Consider the following 23,148-nt stretch of genomic DNA (forward strand, 5'->3'; position numbering starts at 1 on the left):
AACATTGTAAACGCTGCTTATGGTACCCATGTGACCAACGGAGTTTCGGCAGGTTACCTGCCGTGTTATGATTTTTACGAGGGCAAACGTGTTTTCGGAAGGTGAAAGTTACATTTTCTGCGCGTGGAAATTTTGTAATCTCACAAAAATTGTCTCACAAAATTGTCTCACAAAAATTGTCTCACAAAATTATTAAATTACAAAATTGTTATTTTATTCAATCCAAGTGATATCTACCTCGAAAAAACCTAAATAACAAGTGGTATCTATTAAAAAAAAAATACGTGAAATCATTTAATACTGCGCCAATTACAAAGAGAGAATATATATATATATATATATATATATACCTTAACAAAATTATTATTATATCACGAAATTGCGTTACCAAACTCAATCCAAGTGATATATACCTTAACAAAATTATATCACAAAATTGTTTTACCTAACTCAACCTAAGTGATATGTTATTTCAAAAAAATATATGAAATCTTTAAATTACGCCAACTACAAAGAGAATATATATATTGCTTTGAAAAATAATTGTAGTGCAACTACTCTTAAAAAATAAAACAAAATTGTGTTACCTAACTCAACCCAAGTAGTATGTATCTTTGTATTCCTGAGGATCTTTCTATCAACCCAAGTGGTAGTAGTTTTAATTCTCCTTGATAAAATTATAATATTACAAAGAATCATTTAATCATTTTAATCACAAAGAATTAAAGAGGTAACATTATAAAATAAAAATATTTAATTAAAATAAAATAAATAAATTTTTCTTGTAAAAAACTTGGCGCTGCTTTTTTAAGATTAATCTAGACAAACTTGCATAGGTGCATAAGCATATGCATAAAGAGATGGATTGGTCTATTTCCTTTTGCACATATATATGAACCAATCAATTTCTTACGCTTATGTTTATGCGCGATGCAAATTTGTCTGGATAGACTTTAAAAAAGCAGCGCCAAGTTTTTTACAAGAAAAATTTATTTATTTTATTTTAATTAAATATTTTTATTTTATAATGTTACCTCTTTAATTCTTTGTGATTAAAATGATTAAATGATTCTTTGTAATATTATAATTTTATCAAGGAGAATTAAAACTACTACCACTTGGGTTGATAGAAAGATCCTCAGGAATACAAAGATACATACCACTTGGGTTGAGTTAGGTAACACAATTTTGTTTTATTTTTTAAGAGTAGTTGCACTACAATTATTTTTCAAAGCAATATATATATTCTCTTTGTAGTTGGCGTAATTTAAAGATTTCATATATTTTTTTGAAATAACATATCACTTAGGTTGAGTTAGGTAAAACAATTTTGTGATATAATTTTGTTAAGGTATATATCACTTGGATTGAGTTTGGTAACGCAATTTCGTGATATAATAATAATTTTGTTAAGGTATATATATATATATATATATATTCTCTCTTTGTAATTGGCGCAGTATTAAATGATTTCACGTATTTTTTTTTTAATAGATACCACTTGTTATTTAGGTTTTTTCGAGGTAGATATCACTTGGATTGAATAAAATAACAATTTTGTAATTTAATAATTTTGTGAGACAATTTTTGTGAGACAATTTTGTGAGACAATTTTTGTGAGACAATTTTGTGAGATAATTTTTCGATTGAATTTACAAAATACATTGCGTGTACTTGGCACTTTTTTTTACCTTTTTTGAAAAAGGTAATTTTGTACTGATATCACCTATTTTGTAGTGTTAAGCAAGGATCTGCAAAACATTTTTATTTTTTATTTTTTAATTATTCACAAAATTAGCAATAACAACAAATACATAAAAATTAATAATATTTAAGTAAAAGTAAATTATACATTTCTCACAAAAATTGAAGGAACACTAAATTTATCTTAAAAAATAGGCAAAACTCGAGCAGCGGTAACTTTGTTAAAAATGAATAAAATTTAAATTTCAAGCTTAAAACCTCTACTTTCGAAAGGTTACTATTATTCGTCCAATTTTTATTATGTCTAGACATAATTTTAATTCAGCGGATTTTTATTATGTCATGACATAATTTTAATTCTGCCGCTAGGGAATTTTTAAGTCGATTCTTATGAATCAAGCTTGAATTTGATGTCTAGGTGTCCCAGGTTGCCGATAACGAGGTCCACATAGTGCGCTCCATAGTTTTCGGTGTCCAGGTGTATTAATACCTTGAATTCGATGTCCACGTGTTTCAGGTTGCCGATGACGGGTTCCAGATAGTGCGCTCCATAGTTTTCGGTGTCCAGGTGTAATAATACGTTGAATTCGATGTCTAGGTGCCCCACGTTGCCGATGACGAGGTCCACATAGTGCGCTCCGTAGTTTTCGGTGTCTACGTGTATTAATACCTTGAATTCGATATCTACGTGTCCTACATTCAGATTTAAAGTTATTAATACACCTAGACACCAAAAACTACAAAGCGCACTATGTGAACCTCGTCATCGGCAACCTGAGACACGTAGACATCGAATTCGAGGTATTATTACACCTAGACACCGAAACCTACGGAGCGCGCTATCTGGACCTCGTTATCAGCAACCTGGGACACCTAGACATCAATTTCAAGGTATTAATACACGTAGACACCGAAAACTACGGAGCGCACTATGTGGACCTCGTCATCGGCAACCTGGGACACCTAGACATCGAATTCAAGGTATTAATACACGTAGACCCCGAAAACTACGGAGCGCACTATCTGGATCCCGTCATCGGCAACCTGGGACACGTGGACATCGAATTCAAGGTATTAATACACGTAGACACCGAAAACTACGGAGCGCACTATGTGGACCTCGTCATCGGCAACCTGGAACACCTAGACATCGCATTCAACGTATTATTACACCTGGACACCGAAAACTACGAAGCGCACTATGTGGACCTCGTCATCGGCAACCTGGGATACCTAGACATCGAATTCAACGTACGATTACACCTGGACACCGAAAACTATGAAGCGCACTATCTGGATCCCGTCATCGGCAACCTGGGACACGTGGACATCGAATTCAAGGTATTAATACACGTAGACACCAAAAACTACGGAGCGCACTATGTGGACCTCGTCATCGGCAACCTGGAACACCTAGACATCGAATTCAACGTACGATTACACCTGGACACCGAAAACTATGAAACGCACTATCTGGATCCCGCAATCGGCAACCTGGGACACGTGGACATCAAATTCAAAGTATTAATACACGTAAACACCGAATACTACGGAGCGCACTATGTGGACCTCGTCATCGGCAACCTGGGACACGTAGACATCGAATTCAACGTATTATTACACCTGGACACCGAAAACTATGAAGCGCACTATCTGGACCTCGTCATCGGCAACCTGGGATACCTAGACATCGAATTCAACGTACGATTACACCTGGACACCGAAAACTATGAAGCGCACTATCTGGATCCCGTCATCGGCAACCTGGGACACGTGGATATCGAATTCAAGGTATTAATACACGTAGACACCGAAAACTACGGAGCGCACTATGTGGACCTCGTCATCGGCAACCTGGAACACCTAGACATCGAATTCAACGTACGATTACACCTGGACACCGAAAACTATGAAACGCACTATCTGGATCCCGCAATCGGCAACCTGGGACACGTGGGCATCAAATTCAAAGTATTAATACACGTAAACACCGAATACTACGGAGCGCACTATGTGGACCTCGTCATCGGCAACCTGGGACACGTAGACATCGAATTCAACGTATTATTACACCTGGACACCGAAAACTATGAAGCGCACTATCTGGACCTCGTCATCGGCAACCTAGGATACCTAGACATCGAATTCAAGCTTGATTCATAAGAATCGACTTAAAAATTCCCTAGCGGCACTTTCTGCCAAGCGTAGGGTTCCTTTTTTTCCGGCAGCGGTGGTAATACGATGTAAGGATACGAAATCTCTCCAGATAAACATGAAGCAATTGACTAAATATGTATTATATATATACCTAATTTACCTAAATAGAAATCTTCCTCCTGACCGATAAGTCTATCGACCTAATTTAATTTACCTACTAGATCGATCGAAATACGCGCGCGATATCGAAACTGGCGATACCTGCGCCGCCAGCGTCGAAAAAGTGAAAGTGACGCGACTCCAGCCAATGAAATGATAGCATGGCATGATGAGAAACGGTCGACGTATCTGAACGACGTATCTTAAAAATAAATTTTCACATTTGGACTTTGCGTCGCAATATCTCCGCTCGTAGGGCACGTAGCGGAATATTATGAGAGAAACCCCCCCCTTTTCGACCCCAAACTATCGATCAAGCCTACTTAGAACTTGATCCGTTCACTCGTTATCGAGATCTCAACATCTCGGGTACTCGCAACCCGTCGCGTCGCGTAAAAGAGTCACGGTCGGTCTCGCTCCGCGTGTACTTGGCACGAGACACTACCGTGTCTCTTGATATCTGCTATAATATTTGCTCTCCAAATCTCGAGGTACGTGATTATAAAGAGTAATGCATGCTGAACACGAATCCAGTGTAGTTTTTTCATTATCGTTGATGTCTAATATTTCGTGGGCGATCAAACCTGAAACTTGTGTTTGGGGTTAATCCGTCAGTAAGCAGTCCGGGTGCATTTCCAAGGCATTTCCGGGCATTTCCAGGCTCACTGCATATGGAATATGGATGAGACGGGAATTACAACCATTCAGACACCGAATAAAGTCATCGGACGTCGAGGAGTGAAACAAGTCGGGCGAGTGACTTCTGCGGAAAGAGGAACCCTCGTAACTATTTTTTAATAACGTTTCGCATAAAAATTTTAAATAAATTTTTATATTTTTCTCTTAAAAAACAATTATTAAGATGTATCCTATCATTTTTCAGGATTAGATGTACGTATATGTATTGAAAATGCAGTGTAACGGTTAAACCCCGGCATTTTTGAGATTTCAATTTTTGCACCGTTGTCGTTTTTGCTCTATACCGGTTAAACAAAGCGACGTAGATAAAAATTTCCTGTATAAATTTTGTAGCTAAAGGTTCACTCTTTACAGTGGTATACCACATTTAACTACAATTATTTATTTTGTTGTTAAAAATCGGCACCGAAAAAAAACTAACGGTCTAGCCCCGGTCTCCCCTATACTATAAAAGATGTATTGCACAAAAAGTTACTTCAAGTACTTTTTATGTAATTCGTAATAATTTTATTTATTAATTTATGTATCTTACTAATGCGGGAATTATTGTCTTACGGTAATTATAATGATACAGAATTAGGGAGATCTCTCAGGTAACGGTTTTACGCTTGTGATACTTCTGTGGGAACATTTTCATGAAAGAGGGCCGAAAACGACCGTAAGCATGAAACACAGAATCATAACGGCAAGTGGTTAGTTACAGGGTCGTGGCGGTGGTCGCAGGAAATAGCGAAGCGGTCACCTTGAGCGGCCTTCGAGCTGACACGCAATATCAGCTGGTCGTAACCGCCGTGAGGGCCGGAAAGAAGTTTCGAAGCAGACCGATCGTCTTCCGTACACTCGGTAAGCTTTGCCTTCCTAAGCTTTACCTGTCTCCGGCATCACGGTCACATGTGACAGGTGCGTTCTGACAAAGGGAAAATAGTTTTCTAGCATTCTGTGTAGTTATCATTAGCATCCCTTATGACGTTTGCTCCACAGTCACTCCTCATTTTCTTCTTATTTCACTTATTAATCTTCGCACAAAGACGCAAGCCATACCGCAATGTGGTATTTGCGGTATTTTCGTTCGCGTGCATTTCTGCAATACATCTTCCTGGAAATGTCTCTCTATCCTTTTTACTTTGCTCATAAACGAACAAACATCTTTTAATAGCTCGTGAAAATATATCTTAAAATATGTATCTTCAATTAAAAATATATCATAGTGAGTTAAATATTTAAAGAGATTTTGAATATCCAAATTAAAAATATGAAAATCACAAACTATATTTACTACAATTATCCTCTCATTTCTCGGCACTTCAATATATTAAGAATATTTAATTTTAATTTAGCTTATATATACTTTTGGGTTACCTCGTAAAATTGATTTTAACTTAGCTCGGTGCGGCTTGCAGTTTTACAAAATATAAAAAAATACGACAGATACTTTTTATCTATTTTTTGTTATTATGTAGGTATATAATTAAAATATGTAGCAATTGATTTCGGTTAATCCATCCGAGATCACAGTTTTATTCCATGGAACGTTGGAATAGTAAAATTGTAAAAAATAAATTCTAACTGCGAGAAATTAGTTTTCCGAAAATTTTTTACTAATTTTTCTTGCTCGTTTAAGCTTCTGTAATAGCCGTCTCTTTAATCATACGTAGCGCACAGAAATTAACTCACGAAATAGAGCTTAATGAGCATTATTTTTTCGACGCCGACACCGACGAGCAAAGTACCGTGTAAAATCTCACAGCGGTGATTTACGCGACGCAATTTGGCATATCGAGTAAACAAGATCGTGTCGTTTTCAGAGCCACCACGCACGTCCCCGCAGCAAGATGCAGCGGTAACCGGTGGTCCTCTTCCTCCACCTCCACCGTCCTCGCAGCAGCCTCAACCGTATATACAAGTAAGTTACTTTTCTCCGAAACGATGCACAATTTCGCGCTCTGGGGTTTGTTGTCTCGCGTTGGAAATCGCTTTCGCGATTTTTGTTCCGACTTTGGATAAACGTGTGCGCAATCTCCTTACTTTATTTGTAACAAAGTTGGAAGAATTTTGTTTGGTCTGAATTTACGCGGAAACGTTACAGCTCGTAGATCGAGGAAATGTCCTTAAATATCACGTGAAAGCGAATAGGACGAAATGCTTTGATGAAAGAAAAATCAATTTATCATGCCATAGATGAAACATCTGCGTGCACTGAGAAACGTGGAAATGGAGAAACGGAAGAAAAATGACTGAATAAAAGGCAATACACAGTTGGCGTCTCTTTCGGTATTTTGCCGCGCTTTTTTGAAGTGCATTCTCCAACATCGATATTTCTGTGCCATTTTAAAGCAGCGGCAGCGCAAAAATTTGAGACTCTGGCGAGCATTTTCTATCGCGCATTTCTATCTGTTGATTCAAAAAATTTATTTCTTTTAATTAATAAGAGGACAAACAAAGTCGTAATAGATTTAACACGAAATGTATCTTTGTTAAATATTAAATTTTTCAATGGAATTTTGTTTGAAATTTGGAATTTTCTAAAAATTTTTGTCGATAACATTGTGGAGGCAGTAATCGTTTTTAAATAATTAACCATTTAAAATAAAAGTAACTTCATAAAATAGCTCATAACGCACGTATATAACGTATATACATAGATTTGCATATTTATTAATAAAATATGCGAAAAGGATATACAATAAAAAAGTTTACTGTACTGAAAAGGTCGCAATATTTTCTTGCTTATAACTTAGGTTTCAGTATCGATTCAACATATATCCTAATAAATTTCTCTTTCAAAGTATATCGCGCAGATTGAAAAATTCCTTTTTATCGACGTTCACAATCTTTAAGCTTCCTTTTGTGATCTCTGCGAATCCTCACTGTATTCTTATATATATATATATATATATATATATATATATATATATATATAACGACCTATAATGCAAACATCTCTCGGAAAAGTATAACCTTGTGAACAAAACTTTTGAGAAAGAAAGTCTGGTACTCGCGTCGCAGATGCTTCCATTTGTATCAGCGGAGATATTGGCTAGAAGAATATATGTTATCTGTTATTTCTTCTCTATACCGTTGTCGATATAATAAACTCTCTCTCGCATAAATTCATTCCGCGCAATTCAGAGAGATTTTCAGGTTTACATAAATTTTGCACCCTAACATTTCGCACCCGAAGCGCGTAAATTGGACTTTTATACCAATCTGTTATCCTAGCGTGTCTTTCCGCAAAATCAACGGGTTCGAAGTGTCACTAAGTGGAGGGAAAAGTAGAAAATTGATCTTCGCGATGGGATACAAGATTATCTCTCGGAAAGAATAAAGGCGGAGCAGGAAACGAGGGGATTGTAATAGGACCGCGAAACTTTGCTGAAATCTAATCGAAACGGAAAGGGGGTGCGACCCTTCTACATACAAAAAAAAACGAATCTTTTTTAATACTTCACCGGGTTTTCTTATTACGCTGATACTTTAACCTGCAGTGGGCAAATTCAGCTGCGCGTACGAATAAAAACTATTCTAAAAAAACCATGGTATTTTTTATATGTATCGTATTTTAAAGCATATATTCGTAAATGTTTGAAGAAATCATCATAAAGGGGATTTTATATATTGACAAATGTAAGTAACAATTAATGTTGTGCCCATGTAAAGCGTAATTTTACGCATCTTGTCGACATGCAAAGTGTCAACTCCTTCTTTTGTCATAAAGAGTACCTCCCCACTCGGCATGTAATATTTCAGAAATATTTCTGCAAAATTCCATTTGAAATATTACACCTTTCATCGATATTTCAGAAATATTTCACGACCGTTTCTACATCATTTCGGCAATGTTTCAATGTCCGCAATTATTTCAAATGTAACCTTACTGAAAGATTTCGGTAATATACTGAAATATTTCTCAAATATATCTACGAAATATTGCAGAAACACTTCAGAGATATTTTAAATACATTTTACACTGAGAAAAATGTTTTATATTAGCAAACAAAATTTTCTTACTGACGCAAAAACTATTTGTTGATATGTGAAAAATGAAATATTTTATTACCGGAACAAAAAAAATATATTAAGCCGTATATGTGCGTATAGCCGCCGCGCGTTTGTCCGAAGAAATCCGCTCTCTCAGCCCGGTCACCCATCCAAGTAGTATACCGGCGCCTTGTCGCTTGACATCGATGATCGAACAGGGTAGTGGTGATCCTCTGACTCTGACGCTTCTTTCTTTCTTATACTTGCTTATTTTGGTGAGCATAAAGCTACCGCATAATAATATTAACAATACAGATATACGAATAAATCTTTTTTGCCAGTCAGCGTCAAATATTATTTTATATTAAATATTATTAAATATTTTATATTTTATATTAAAAATGCCATATATGACCAAATTTAGAATATCCGAAAATTCTTAATAAAAGAGAAAAAATGCAATAAAATGCAATAATTATACAAATGCAATGTTGTATGTGAAACATTCAAAAATATAACGCGTGCAATGTAAACGTAATAATAGTTTTATCATGTATCAGAAATGTTTCTAAACCATTACATCTGCAATATTTCTTCTGCAATATTGTAGAAATTCACTGCCTGCAATTCAATTTTTCATTACCTACGCAATCTTTCAGAAATTTTTCAGAAATATTTTAAATGCAATGTTGCGTTTGATATGTTACAGAAATTATTATTCGTGCAATGCAAACGTAATATTATTTTTATAATGTTTCAGAAATATTTATGAAATATTGCATCTACTACATTTTTTTGCAATATTACAGAAACTTACAAATATTGTAAACAACTTTCTGAAAGATTTCAGAAATATTGTTAATGCAATATTATAAAAAACATGATGCAGGTACATTTCTGAAATATTTTAGATGCATAGTTACAAATGAAATTTTAACGAAATATTTCTGCACCATTTCCGAGTATTTCAATATTTCAGCAACATAACATGCCGAGTGGGTCCACTATAAACGCGCAACGAGCGCAATAAATAAATCCTAAGTAATTCTCACTTTCGTTCTCGATGATCTTCTCGATGAGAGAATCGTCATCGCGGTCTCGCGACTACAGTCTTCATTAGGGGTAGGATCAAGTTTAATATATATTAAATCGGGATGAAGTTGAATATACACTTAATCCGAGTCAAATTCCATAATCAAGTTTTATTTCCTAAGATTCGAATAATATTTAGTAAGAAACAATAGTTCATTGTACTTGTGAAGTAACTGATCCCGACTAACTATAAGTTTTGAATTTTAAAATAAGTACCTGGATTCAAAATGTTTCTATAAGTAGTTTCTATCATAAAGAATATCATTATAAAGAATAGAATCTTTTACAAGTAGTACTCGAACTCTAAGAATAAAATTTAATCAAAGAGTACGTGTATAAATGTGTAAAGATTTTAAGTATAAGTAACTTTTATTCTATATTTTTCTTATATTTAATTTTAACAAATTGATAAAATTTAATATTTGTAATTATCAAAAAATAATGTATCTGTACCTTAGAAGTAAAGAATATTGATCTCCATAATTATAAATTTAGAGAAAACAAGATTTAAAGTTTATAATTTCTATGAAAATTTCTAATGCAATTTTTTTTATCTTAGGAACTAGTAATAATGGGCATAAAACTTTTTATCACTTTACAATTTAAGCTCCTGGTATATTAGAAAAAGTAAATTAACTTTGTTTTGACAAAAACTGGAGATACGATTCTTTACTTCTAAGGTACAGATATTTCAACAATTATTGCTTTATACAAACATTTTGATTCAAAGAAACGTAAAAGGAAAATCTAAAAAAGTATAACTCATAAAAGATTCGAACATATTTGATCAAAGTTTGAGTCCACTTGGAAGTAATACTCCTGCTTTTCGAAATAATAACAGAGAGTTCGAAACTACGCCAACAGATTAGCGTAGAGTTCGGACCTACTTGTAAGATACTTAATCCCATTGCTAGTCTTTACATCCTGACCCACGAGCTGACTCGAAGCTGATAATCAAGAGGACGCGACTGCTTGGTTCGCAGATCCGCGGCGTCGAAGTGGGCATAGTAGTGTTAGTGCTGATAGTCTGGGCGGGCGCGATAGCCCTGTTCTTCAATCGCTGGGGCAAGATACGCATGCTGCTGCCGTACCAGCCCGACTACAAGGAGCAGCTCAAGGTTCCCGGCACCGGCGTGTGCGCGTCCGCAAACTCCGCGTACACGCAGCATCCGACGCAGCACGCGTGCTCTCAGGTAACGCATAGGTATACCGCACACGGTCGACGCGACGGGCGATATCCGTGCCCGTCGCCACGTCGGCGCTCCGCGCGACTTGAACCGCGGAGGCCGAAAAAAATCCCCCAACCTATCTATTAATGAACGTTTGATAGGATTTAGAAATTCTCTCCTACTAAAGAAAGAAAAAAAGGAAAAAAAATTAAGATCCTTTTAGGCAAGATATTTTTCAATATTTTGCGTGAATATTTTGAGAGATGTAACTGAGAATTAAGCGTTGTAACATAAAACTGTTTTTTTTTTACGGTAGCTGAAAATTTCTAAATACTATAGTGAGTTTGCCTGAGTAAACGATAAGATTTGTTAAAATTAGAGTTTCTCTCTTTGGGAAACTCGCACTTGATTGTAGATTACAATAATTAAATGACTTTCTTTCGTAAATCTTACTTTTAGATCTTAAAATACCGGATTATTCTAAAAAGACCTAACATAATTGCTCGGGATTGATTATACAGAGTGTCTCAAAATTCGCGTATGTGGAGTACAAGATGTGATTTCCTATCGCTAAAAGGAACAACTTTTTCCTTTAGCAAAGTTGCATGTAACAAATAGTTTTTGTAAGAGAACAGTTAAAGTTAACGAATAATTAAGGGCTCTCGGCTATGTAGCGCTATCAGGGCTAACGCGCGCTCTTCAGTCATTCGTATATCTAGTGACTTCCTTGACTTCTTTCTGTATTGTATTGCTTAAAATATAATAAAAGTTAACAAAATAAGTATTGTTTTTATTCCTTACGTAATAAATAAATAAAAGAATCGTCTGATTCCGTAGTACCGTCTGAAAATAAAGAAGAAAGTAAATAAATAATAATGTGCTTCGTGCGCTGAGCGTTCTAGTAAGCAATTGCTTAAGTTTAGTGATAATATTTAACTACAAGTAATTGTGCAATATTTAGAATAATAAAACGCTCAGTACACAAAGCATATTACTATTTACATTTTTCTTTATTTTCAGATGGTGCTACATGGAATCAGATAATTCTTTTATTTATTTATTACGTAAGGATATAAGCAATAGGTTTGTTAACTTTTATTATATTTTAGGCAATACAATACAGAAAAAAGGTCAAGGACTAGATACGAGTGACTGAAAAGTGCGCGCTGGCCTTGAGTGCCACACAGACGAGAGCGCTCATTTGTTAACTTTAACCTGCTCTCTTACTATTTGTCGCACGGAAAAAGTTGCTTCTTTTACCATAGAAAATCACGTCTTGTAGTCCACATGCGCGAATTTTAGAACACCCTGTATATTACGAATTTTCCAATACTGTCAGCTAAGAAAAGGGTTTTAGGGAATGTATTAATGTTCTTTTCTAATCTAATTGTAAGACAGAGGTTCTCGAACGCGCTTTATCGGTATTTGAAATGTATAATTTCGCGGTATAATAACTTTAAAATATTTCGGGAAGGGCAGCGGAGGGAAATATTATACGAGGTGTGATCAAAAAGTTCGTGCAATGAATTTTTTTCTGTCGACGTGGCAACACTAGCTTCTATGGTGGTTTGGCGTCTAAGGGGAAGTTTTACGAGTCATCAGTGCAAATTTGATCACAATCGAGTGCATACGTATTTTTCTGTGCCAGTATTTGTGAACGCAGTTTTTTTGCGCGGTCGAAATGGAGCAACCCAAGGAACATATCTCAATCAAAATGACGTCATTTTAACGTTATATTGACCAAATTCACATCATTTTTTGGTCACTATGATGTCAAAATGACGTCATTTTTTAATTGCAATGTGTTCCTTGGGGAGATGTTCTATTCGAACAAAGAACCAACATCAAATTTCTCGTGAAACTCGGTAAAAGCATTCGCCTGATTTAGCCCCTTGCAATTTTTTTTGTTCCTTAAAGTTAAAACAATTATGCGGGGTGAACATTTTGAGGATGTGAAGAGCATTAAAACATCTCGCTCCATTTCGACCGCGCAAAAAAACTGCGTTCACAAATACTGGCATAGAAAAATACGTATGCACTCGATCGTGACCAAATTTGCACTGATGACTCGTAAAAGGCTTCTCCTTAGACGCCAAACCACCATAGAAGCCTACAGTGTTGTCACGTCGACAGAAAAAAATTCATTGCACGAACTTTTTGATCACACCTCGTATATCTTACAAATGTGGGTCGGTCTTCCGATTTAAATACGAATAATATATCTTCCGAAAAACACCCGATCGAAAATCGACCCGGACCGACTTGCGCGAGACGCGAATGTGGCGAGGGTGCGACACAAGCTCCCGATTTTGCAACAACAAGACCGGATCCGGAGCCGGCGTCAAATGCCTGACATTTTCGTTCCCGTGAAATTCCGTACTCCGCACGATATTGGCACTCCATTATACACATGGGACGGGCGTGATGCAATCGCCATTATGCATATATGTACGATAGACTCTTGAGTATTGCGCGTATACGATCGTCGAGCTCGTCGGCAGCGCAAAATTCGAATAATGCCGATATACACGGCCGGGAATGGGCGCGCGGACATAAAGGCGCAAACGTAATGGCGTTTCCGTGAGTTATTAACATACCACGAATTCTGGTTCACTCGCGAGAGTAGGTACAGTCGTGTAACGTGCATTCAACCGTACGCATTGCAGCTCGATATGCGAATGACCGGGAAGTACGTCTTTTAAATTCCGTCATAAATACCATTCCCCACTCCGAATTTTAACGTGTAGTCTTAGACAAAAAATTGCCTGAAGATTATTAGCTTGAAGCTCCATTAACGAATAGAGAAGACCGCAGAGTTAAATATTAAATTACGCTAGAATATTGCGTATGATATTTGGAAGGTAAAGTTATGTCAATAATTACAGTTTGCAAGCCACATGCGAATTTATTGTGCAAAAGAGATCGATTTAACAGTAGATTTTTTCATATTTTGCTTTGTGATTAAAATTATTTTGTAGAAGAATTGTAAGATAAAATAAGTAAAATTATGAGGATGAAGATAACAAATGTATAAGATTAAATGGATAAAATTGGGAAAAATGCTGCTCGAAAAAGAAAAATTAATTTTGTTTAAATGAATATGTATGGAACTATATAGTATATAAATGAATATATATAAAGGATGCAGGAGAAAAACGATCAAAGTTCACTTTTTGTCGAAATTGATCATGTTTTCTTGTGGCATTTTCAATTTTCAAGAGAACCTTCATAATTCTTATCTGTTTTGATCAAGAACAGTTACAATTTATTGGTAATAATACCGAAAAATGTACCATGTGGGGAAAAAAACGATCATAATTCATGCACTTGTGAGGAAGAACCATTAGAGTCCAACATAACACTAATTGTAAGTAAACACAAAGGCTGCGTTCCGATATTCACTAAATTTTGTACTAATTTTTTCAATAACTTCCTAAAATATTTGATGTCTTAAAACTTAAAATTGCGTTTTCCTCGAGATTACTCCGGACATTGATCGTTTTTCTCTGTACCTTTCATATATTTTTTAATTAAAAATTTTATTTTTTTAATTAAAAAATTGAATTTTTATCAAAAATATAATTTTAGTTAAATTTTGTTAATTTAGTTAATTTTCGCATAAAATATGTCTCATAAATAGCATAAATGTATCATAATTATATAAAAATGTAATCAAACAATTCTGTTTAAGATCACTATTTATTTTATTGTTCAGACTAATGGAAACAACGAGTATTTCAATATTTAGTCATTAACAATTGTTTTAGCAGAATATGGTTATAAATTAAAATGTTAACAAATTAATCTTTAGTAATGTAAATATTCACTGTTTCTCACTTAAAAAATTGCTTTCTGCAATTTTAACAATATTAACAATTTTATCTTTAATTATATTCTTCGATTATCGAAGTTGTTAATATTACCTGGCATACATAACAATGAATTAATTATCAAAGAAAATCAATAACAAGTAATCTAAAGAAAGTATCATCAAAACGCGCATCAATTGACTACTTCATATTGTTAATCTTTGTATTCTTTCTTTTTCTTAATTTTGTTAATCTTGTTATTCTTTTTTTATTTGGTTAATATCGCGTAAAATACGTATTTTATAAACGTTAAGAGATAATTTAAGCAAATACATTGCAGCGCACGTAACGTAAAATACAATACCTACAATAAAAAAAATCGGATTTCTCTGAAACGTTCCAATATCTGATACGTTAATTAAATGAATTTAATTACGAGCTTTGTGCGCAGAAAACTGCCTCTGTCATAAATTCTTTTTAACGCTTTTATAACGTAGTTATACCAGTAACTTAACCTAAATTAAATAAATGTTAATTTTTTTTAGACGAATTAATTAAAATTCTTTCAAGATTATCATTCAATCGTTTGAGATAGATTCCAAATGATCCAAGAAACATATTTACTAGAATGCGAAGTCTGTCAGTTTATGCTGACGTAGGTGTTTGCATTTAATAGGGATGCGAGCTGTGTTTGGTCAGCGCAGTTTGTCACAATAAATGAACAGCAAATCGCTGACGGGCAAAGTTTATCGACTATTAAACTAACTTGATGCCCGTTTGGAGCGGCTCGATGTGGGGCTCGGTTTTTGCTCGGTTTTTGCTCGGTTTTTGCTCGATTTGTAGATTAGGTACGCGATTCGCGGCGAACAGTTTGTTATGCGTAACAAAGGGCTCGCACGGGTCGGGTTTGACGTCACGGTGGAATTACGAAACGCAAAGGGTCAAGACAAGGTAATTAGTCGAAACCCCCGCACGCCAACGTATACCGCCGGCCATTAATCCGCCTGCATAATCCGCGTGTCTGCGCGGCAGTGAAAAACGAGGATCTATAATATCATTTCTATTTTAGTCGCGCGCGAAAGAGAGAAGCTGAAGAAACTCCAGACACATCGATTTCGTTGTTCTCCCGGCGGAACTACGTGATCTAACTCCTGGCAGTGAATAATTGTTGTAAAGAAAAAAGGACCGGGATTAACATTTCGCTCGCGCTTCACATCGCTGTCGGATTTTTTTTTTTTGTACGTTGTTTAAAGTCGAATGCGATTATCTCGACAAGTTCGTCGTACCAAACACGTTGATCTGTATATATTCTTTTTTTACTGTTGCTTTTGTGCAAGCGCAATTTTCGATAACGTGTTTTAATACATCGAAGCGTTTTAGAGATCCAGATTTTTTTTATTGTTGTTGTTGTTGTTGTTGTTTCGTTATCCGAAATGTGCGTACCGATGAATTCTGTTATTTCAGGTTTCTGTTATTTCCGCTCACGATATCTAAACGCAAAAGCGTTTTATAAATTCGAAACTTATTATCACTGATGCTATCTACACACAGTTTGGCTTATTAATATCGCTCGCGGTCTTCCTTCTCCGGTAACTTTCCCATTTGCCGCAGTTTCAAAGCTGCTCGATTTATTAATTCGGTAAAACTAAAAGTTCGGTAAATAGGAACGCGATAAAAATTTACCGCGTCAATTTACCACGTGCTTCGCTTTTGTAGTACGCGCATGTCCATATACCGCCCGAGAACTTGTACATTAATTAACAATTACGAGTGTACCCAAACATGTGGCTAATACGTAAAGCGGCAAATCAAATATACATAGCTTTCGTTGAGTTTAGCATTGAGCAGTTGTCGTTACACTATAACGTAGTACGATCGAAAGTTTGGTGATATTGGCTTCTGTGGCACCTGTCAAGCTTCAAACGCAATTAACAGGTATTATCAAGTATTTGAACGTTGTTGCGCCTTCATCTGGTAGCTGCAGTATCGCGATTAACGCATTATCCGTTAATAAGTGAACAACGTTGCCATGATATACATACAGTACCGGTCAAAAGTACTGTATCACTTAAGGAAAGGGAAGTTATTACTTTAATAAAGAAAGACGTACATAAATGTTATAAAATTTTATTTTAGTACTATTATTTTATCCTTTGATAGGAATATTTTGAGCAAAAAAAACAAAGATCTAATTTAATTGACGTTGAATAATTATCGTCACGTCACACCACTAATAATTAATGATAATTATTCAACGTCAATTAAATTATTAAGATCTTTGTTTTTTCTTAAAGTATTTCTATCAAAGCATAATGATACTTTTGACAGGTGCAGAGTATTCAAAGACGAATAATTACTTGCGTAGAAACGTAAATATCTTTATTTCACGCTGAACGTTTTATAAGCGTTAATGGCGGAGAGCGACCAGGGATCGACGCGCGCGCGGGAAAGTAACCATATCACAACAGCGCCACGAATAACCACGCTACTACTACAACGCCACCACTCACATATGTACGCGCTAACTTCAAGATTATATTACTGATCGACACTTTCTTTTCACACTTTCCCTTGTTGGTCTGTAATAATAATCTGGCAAAGGTTTACAAACTGTATAATAAAAATGTAGCGCGAATATACACAAGTTCGTATATATTTAAAGTTCGCAGGCAATAACTATACGTCAAACAAAATACATGGAATAATATAATTATCAATCGGCTCGAATATATTTAATAACTAAACTATGCTCTCAAATCGCTTAAATAAACATGAAATTTGTACCTGGTTAACATTTCTCAATATAAAAAAAAACAATTCAAGGTTTATATCTAGAATTGCACGCTGTTCAGTCCTAACTGCTTAGCTAACAACTTAGTCTTCGGTCCATTTAAGGGTTTTGTTAATATATCCGTTACGTTATCGCTTGACTTAACATACTTTAAATCAATTTCTCCTCTCTCAACTAGCTCTCTTACAAAATGATGCCTAACATCAATGTGTTTAGAACGCTTTGAAGTTCCCTTATTTTTGGCTAATGACATAGCCCCTTGATTATCTATGTTTACACTACATGGCTGTCCTATAAATTCATCTAGTCCCAGTTCAGTTAAAATTCCTTTTACCCATAAAACTTCTTTCAACCCATCTGCTAAACTTATATACTCAGCCTCTACTGTTGAAAGCGCTACACTTCCCTGCTTCCTAGATACCCACATAACTGCTCCTCCTGCTAATTTTATTACTAGGCCGCTGTATGACTTCCTTCCTTCAGCGTCTCCTGCCCAATCAGAATCGACGTATACCTCGATTGGCTTCCCCTGCTTTTTATATGTGAGGCAGTAATCTTCCGTGTTTTGTAAATATCTAAGGATATGTTGTACTCCTTTCCAATTAGCAATCGTTGGGTTATTGTTATGCTGACACTGTCTGCTTACTGGATGTGACAGGTCCGGTCTGGTGTTATTCGCCAAGTATAACAAACTGCCTGTTGCTCGTCGATAGATTTTCTCTGGAAAAGGCGTCTTACAACTTGATTCATCATCTTCAGGCTTAATTTCCAATGGCGTTGATAGTCCGCGACATTGATCCATTCTAAATTCTTTCAGTAAGTCAACAGAGTAGCTTCTTTGATCCAACGTCACGGTATCATCTTCTGGCCTGTTAACTTTCATTGACAGTAGATGAGATATCTTACCAAGTGATTTTATACTCATTCTTTTCTCCAAATAATTTCTTAGTGCATTAATTTTTTCTTGCTTACCCCATACCGGAATGTCGTCAACATAAGTTCCTACTACCAAGTCTCCTTCCGGGTCGTAGTAAATGCATGGGTCACTCACCGATTGCACCAAGCCATAACTCTTCAGGTGACCGTCTAGATATTGGTTCCAATCCCTTCCAGCTTGATGTAGACCATACAAACTCTTGGTTAATTCGCAGACGTACTCATCCGCATGCTCTTCTTCAAAGAATTTCGGTTGCTCCATGAATACTTGATCTTGTAGTGGACTATGGAGATAAGCTGTAGCAACATCCCAGTGCTCCTGCTGCCATCCCTTCTCTACCGACACGGCAATCATCAATCTAATAGACTCTTTCCTAACAACAGGGCTGTACGTCTCGTTATAATCAGTTCCTGGTATTTGACCATATCCTTGCGCCACAAGTCTCGCCTTATATCGTTCGATTTCTCCATCTTCATTTTTCTTCAATTTAAACACCCATCTTGATCCAATAACATTTTTGTTCTGTGGTCTTCTTACAATTCTCCAGCATTTATTCTTCTTCATACTTTCTATTTCTTTCTCCATAGCTTCTCTCCATTTGTTTGAATCTGGACGAGATATGGCTTCTTCCACATTTTTCGGTTTATCTTGCAGTATACAGCTTACAGTATGGCAACTGCCACATTCTTTCTTCTTCCTATTTCTTTTCGATCTTCTTAGACCTGCTTCTGCTTCTTCCTCTTCATTTTCTTTCATTTGGTGTTCTTCGTGTTCACTGATATTTTCTTCATCTTCTACTATACCGTTTTCAGCATCCTGCCAATCTTCATCTTTTTCATGCCTTGGTCCGTCACATTGATCAATGTTTCCATTTTCCTCTGATTCTTCTACAGACAGTAATAGGTTCATCATATCCTCTGGTTCTTGTTCTTCTTCATGATAGTTTGTCTCTTTAAAAGGAAATATTTTTTCTTCAAAAACTACATCCCTGGAAATTACAACCTTAGATTTTTCTTCATCCCATAGGCGATATCCTTTCATATCCTCTTCATAGCCTATAAAAACTGCCTTTTTACCTCGTTGACCTAGCTTTGGTTTATCTAGATTAGCGTACCATGCTTGACATCTAAACACCTTTAGTCGTTTGCAATCTTCCTCAGTTAGTTGTCCTTCATTCCACAACTCATATGGTATAGCGTCATTGATTACAGTTGACGGGCATAAATTTTTGATATAGCACGCAGTCTTCAGTGCTTTTGCCCAAAATTTACTCGGCAATCCCGACTGTAACAGTAAACATCTTACAATATTCATTAAAGTTTGATTTACTCTCTCTGATCTTCCATTCTGTTGTGGCGTATATGGAATAGACACCCTATGTCTGATTCCAGTCTCTTCAAAGTAGTTATTGAATGCATTATTGCAATATTCCTTTCCGCCGTCGCTTTGAAGTGCCTTGATTTTTCTTTCATGCATAAGCTCCACCCTGCGTTGATAAGCCTTGAATTTCTTAAAAACTTCGCTTTTGTGTTGGATTGGTATCGCTGTTACGTATCTGCTAAAGTCATCCACAAAGGTCACAAAGTAACGACATCCGCCTATAGATTTCTGTGGTAGCTGACAAACATCGCTGTGGATTAGATCGAGTTTCCCTTTGGCTCGGCTTTCACTTAAAGGAAATGGTCTTCTCTTCAACTTCCCCTGGAGACATACATCGCATTTATCACATATTTTATGAGTGATGATATCCAGTGATGGAATTCTCGTCATATGGCCAAACCGTTGATGCCATAATCCATTATCCACTTTAGTAATTTTCAAATTGCCATGCACAGTTTCTTTGATAGAACCTTCCAGAACGTACATCTCACTCCGTCCGGTATCTGCAACAGCCTTGAAAATTTCGTCCCGACCATCATATCCTGTACAAACTCCATTAAAAATCTCCAGTTTTACGTCCTTTATGTCGAGTTGTCTTCCAGACATTAGATTATCTGCGAGTCCTGGTACATATAAGACTTCACTAAATGTTAATAGCCATCCACCGTATTCATCATGGAATTGTACACTTACTTTTCCGTAGCCTTTTACTTGCAATATGGTGTCATCAGCTTGTGCTACACTGCCAGTCGCTTCTTCAAAGCTTGAGAAAAATTCCCTATGAGGAGTCATGTGATGTGTGGCTCCGGTATCCAAAAACCAAATCGTTTTATCGCTTTTCTTCTGCATTACTGCCGATGATTTACATTGGGCTTGGACTATGGGTCCGTTCCGAGTTACGCATGAAGCGCGTAGACTGCATAGAAAGTCGTTCCGATTTAATCAATGCGCGCATTGGAAGCGCTTTGGTAGCGCAGAGAATACCCTAGATTGTACTAACCGTACTGAATTCTTAGCACTCCTCCCAGCGCATTGACTGCTTCTATTTCGACTTGAGGCAGTTGATGCGTCTGATGCGTTTATGCGGTCTATGCGCTTCTTGCGTAATTCGGAACGAACAACGGACCGTATTGACCTCTGACAAGAGGCAGAAATTTGTAATGATATTAACCGACTGACACTTTTTTTTAAATTAGGTGTGAAATCGATTGTATTTTGTTTGTAGATTATTGTAGTGCATTTATTATCGTTTGTTAGTTCATAATTAATTTTTAATTAAATATTTAAAGTGTCAGTCGTCGGTTAACATCATATGATACATCAACATATTATAAAATAAAAGAAGTTCGTTTGTAGTTAATTGTATTTTGTTTGTAGAGTTTTGTAGTCTCTTTAAATTGTTTATAATTAATAAATACATTTGTTGAACTATGTAGCAGAGGGCAACAGCTATCGTTAATTGATTGTCGGATAGCTACACAGTTCGACAAATGTATTTATTAATTATAAACAATTTAAAGAGACTACAAAACTTTTTAATTTTACTACAAAACTCTACAAACAAAATACAATTAACTACAAACGAGCTTTTTTATTTTATAATATGTTGATGTATCATATGATGTTAGCCGACGCGCGACTGACACTTTAAATATTTAATTAAAATATAATTATGGACTAAAACAATCGAAAATGAATGCACTACAATAATCTACAAACGAAATACAATCGATTCCACATCTATTTTTTTGTACACGCATCTACTTTTACAATTTTTTAGATACCGGGTTAAAATTTTGCACACAAATAGAGTATCATAGAAAGTATGTTCTCCTCTAATTTTATTAAAATCCGTCGACCGGTATAGATTTCAAGGGGATTTACGCTGTAGCTTTCTCAATATTTGAGATATCGATCTATTTCTAATTCTATTATATTTTTCAGTTTTTTAACCCCTATTTCATATATAATTCTTTAAGATTTGATTGATTAGATCCATTTTTATACGCGATCAAAGGTCCATAATTTTTTTAGAAATGTGTAGCAATATCGGGCTATTTATAGTTTTATTATATTCTTGGCTTAATTGTCTAGATCGGATCATGATCTAAAATCGGTATGATTCAAGCAATTAAGTCAAGATCGGGGCATGATTCAGACAATTAAGCCAAGATCGGGGCATGATCTAGACAATTATGCCAAGATCGGGGCATGATCCGGACAATTAAGCCAAGATCGAGGGACGATCCAGACAATTAAGCCAAGATCGGGGCATAATCCAGACAATTAAGCCAAGATTTGGGCATGATCCAGACAATTAAGCCAAGATCGGGGCATGATTTGAATCAAGATCGGGGGACGATCCAGACAATTAAGTCAAGATCGGGGGACGAACCAGACAATTAAGCCAAGATCGGGGCATGATCTAGACAATTAAGCCATGATCGGGGCATGATCCGTACTTATAGTACCAAAATTATAGCAGCCACTAATTTTGGTATTAGAAAAATAATTTCGGACACAATTACATCACAGCATCTCAAAGATATGTTAAATTTAAAAAGAATAGTATTTAATCTTTATTTAATTAAAGAATAACTACAACTTCATCTAATACTTGTCAAATTTCATCAATTCTTAACACATTCATACTCCTTTGAATGTTCAAGACGCTTGTCGTCACCTTAGCAGCAACAGTGTTTTGTTTACAGATTGCGATTGAATAAATTCATTGAACGTTCTTAATAAAAAGACAGAATGCCTCAAGAACTAATCAACCAAATCTTAAAGAATTATATATGAAATACGGGTAGAAGACTTGAAAATATAATAAAATTAGAAAAATTGCGCCAAACCAGTCGCAATTTATTCAATTCTAAATCTGTTATATTCTTCAGTCTTATATTCTCAAGTCCATATATGGACCATGTAGCCTGAACTACTCAAGTCAACATCGATTTAACATTGTGTCGATTGTAAAACTCCATTTGTGCCACTAATTAGTAATAAAATCACTTTTTATATATTTAAAAAATTATTTTAAAGTAGAAATAAAAAACTAATGTATAAATAAAAAATAAAACAAAATGGAAAAATTAAGAAATATCCGCAATTAATAGGGATTATTTTAATAAAAACATTAATTATTTAATTGATTTTTGTAATAGTATAACAAATATTAGTCGCAATAAGGCTTATCACAATAAAAAAGTGTGCAAGTAGAAACTTGCACATTGCTTTCTCATAGTTTTTAAGTGTGCAAGTAGAAACTTG

At 35.6% G+C, this 23,148-nt stretch overlaps 1 protein-coding gene across 1 annotated transcript in view; it reads left to right on the plus strand.

Annotated features, from left to right (window-relative positions):
- The first annotated feature begins 5,253 nt into the window (after positions 1 to 5,253).
- LOC139778761 (uncharacterized) overlaps positions 5,254 to 23,148 on the plus strand; it is a 61,428-nt gene continuing 43,533 nt past the window's right edge. Inside the window, exons 1-4 of the mRNA XM_071716847.1 lie at positions 5,254 to 5,275; positions 5,410 to 5,562; positions 6,525 to 6,622; positions 10,773 to 10,982. Coding sequence (XP_071572948.1) covers positions 5,254 to 5,275; positions 5,410 to 5,562; positions 6,525 to 6,622; positions 10,773 to 10,982 — 483 coding nt within the window. The remainder of the gene's footprint in view (positions 5,276 to 5,409; positions 5,563 to 6,524; positions 6,623 to 10,772; positions 10,983 to 23,148) is intronic.

The sequence above is a fragment of the Temnothorax nylanderi genome, unplaced genomic scaffold (assembly GCF_030848795.1).
Source record: "Temnothorax nylanderi isolate EJ_2023f unplaced genomic scaffold, tnyl_v1.0 TNYL_tig0194_pilon, whole genome shotgun sequence".
Taxonomy (NCBI): Eukaryota; Metazoa; Arthropoda; class Insecta; order Hymenoptera; family Formicidae; genus Temnothorax; species Temnothorax nylanderi.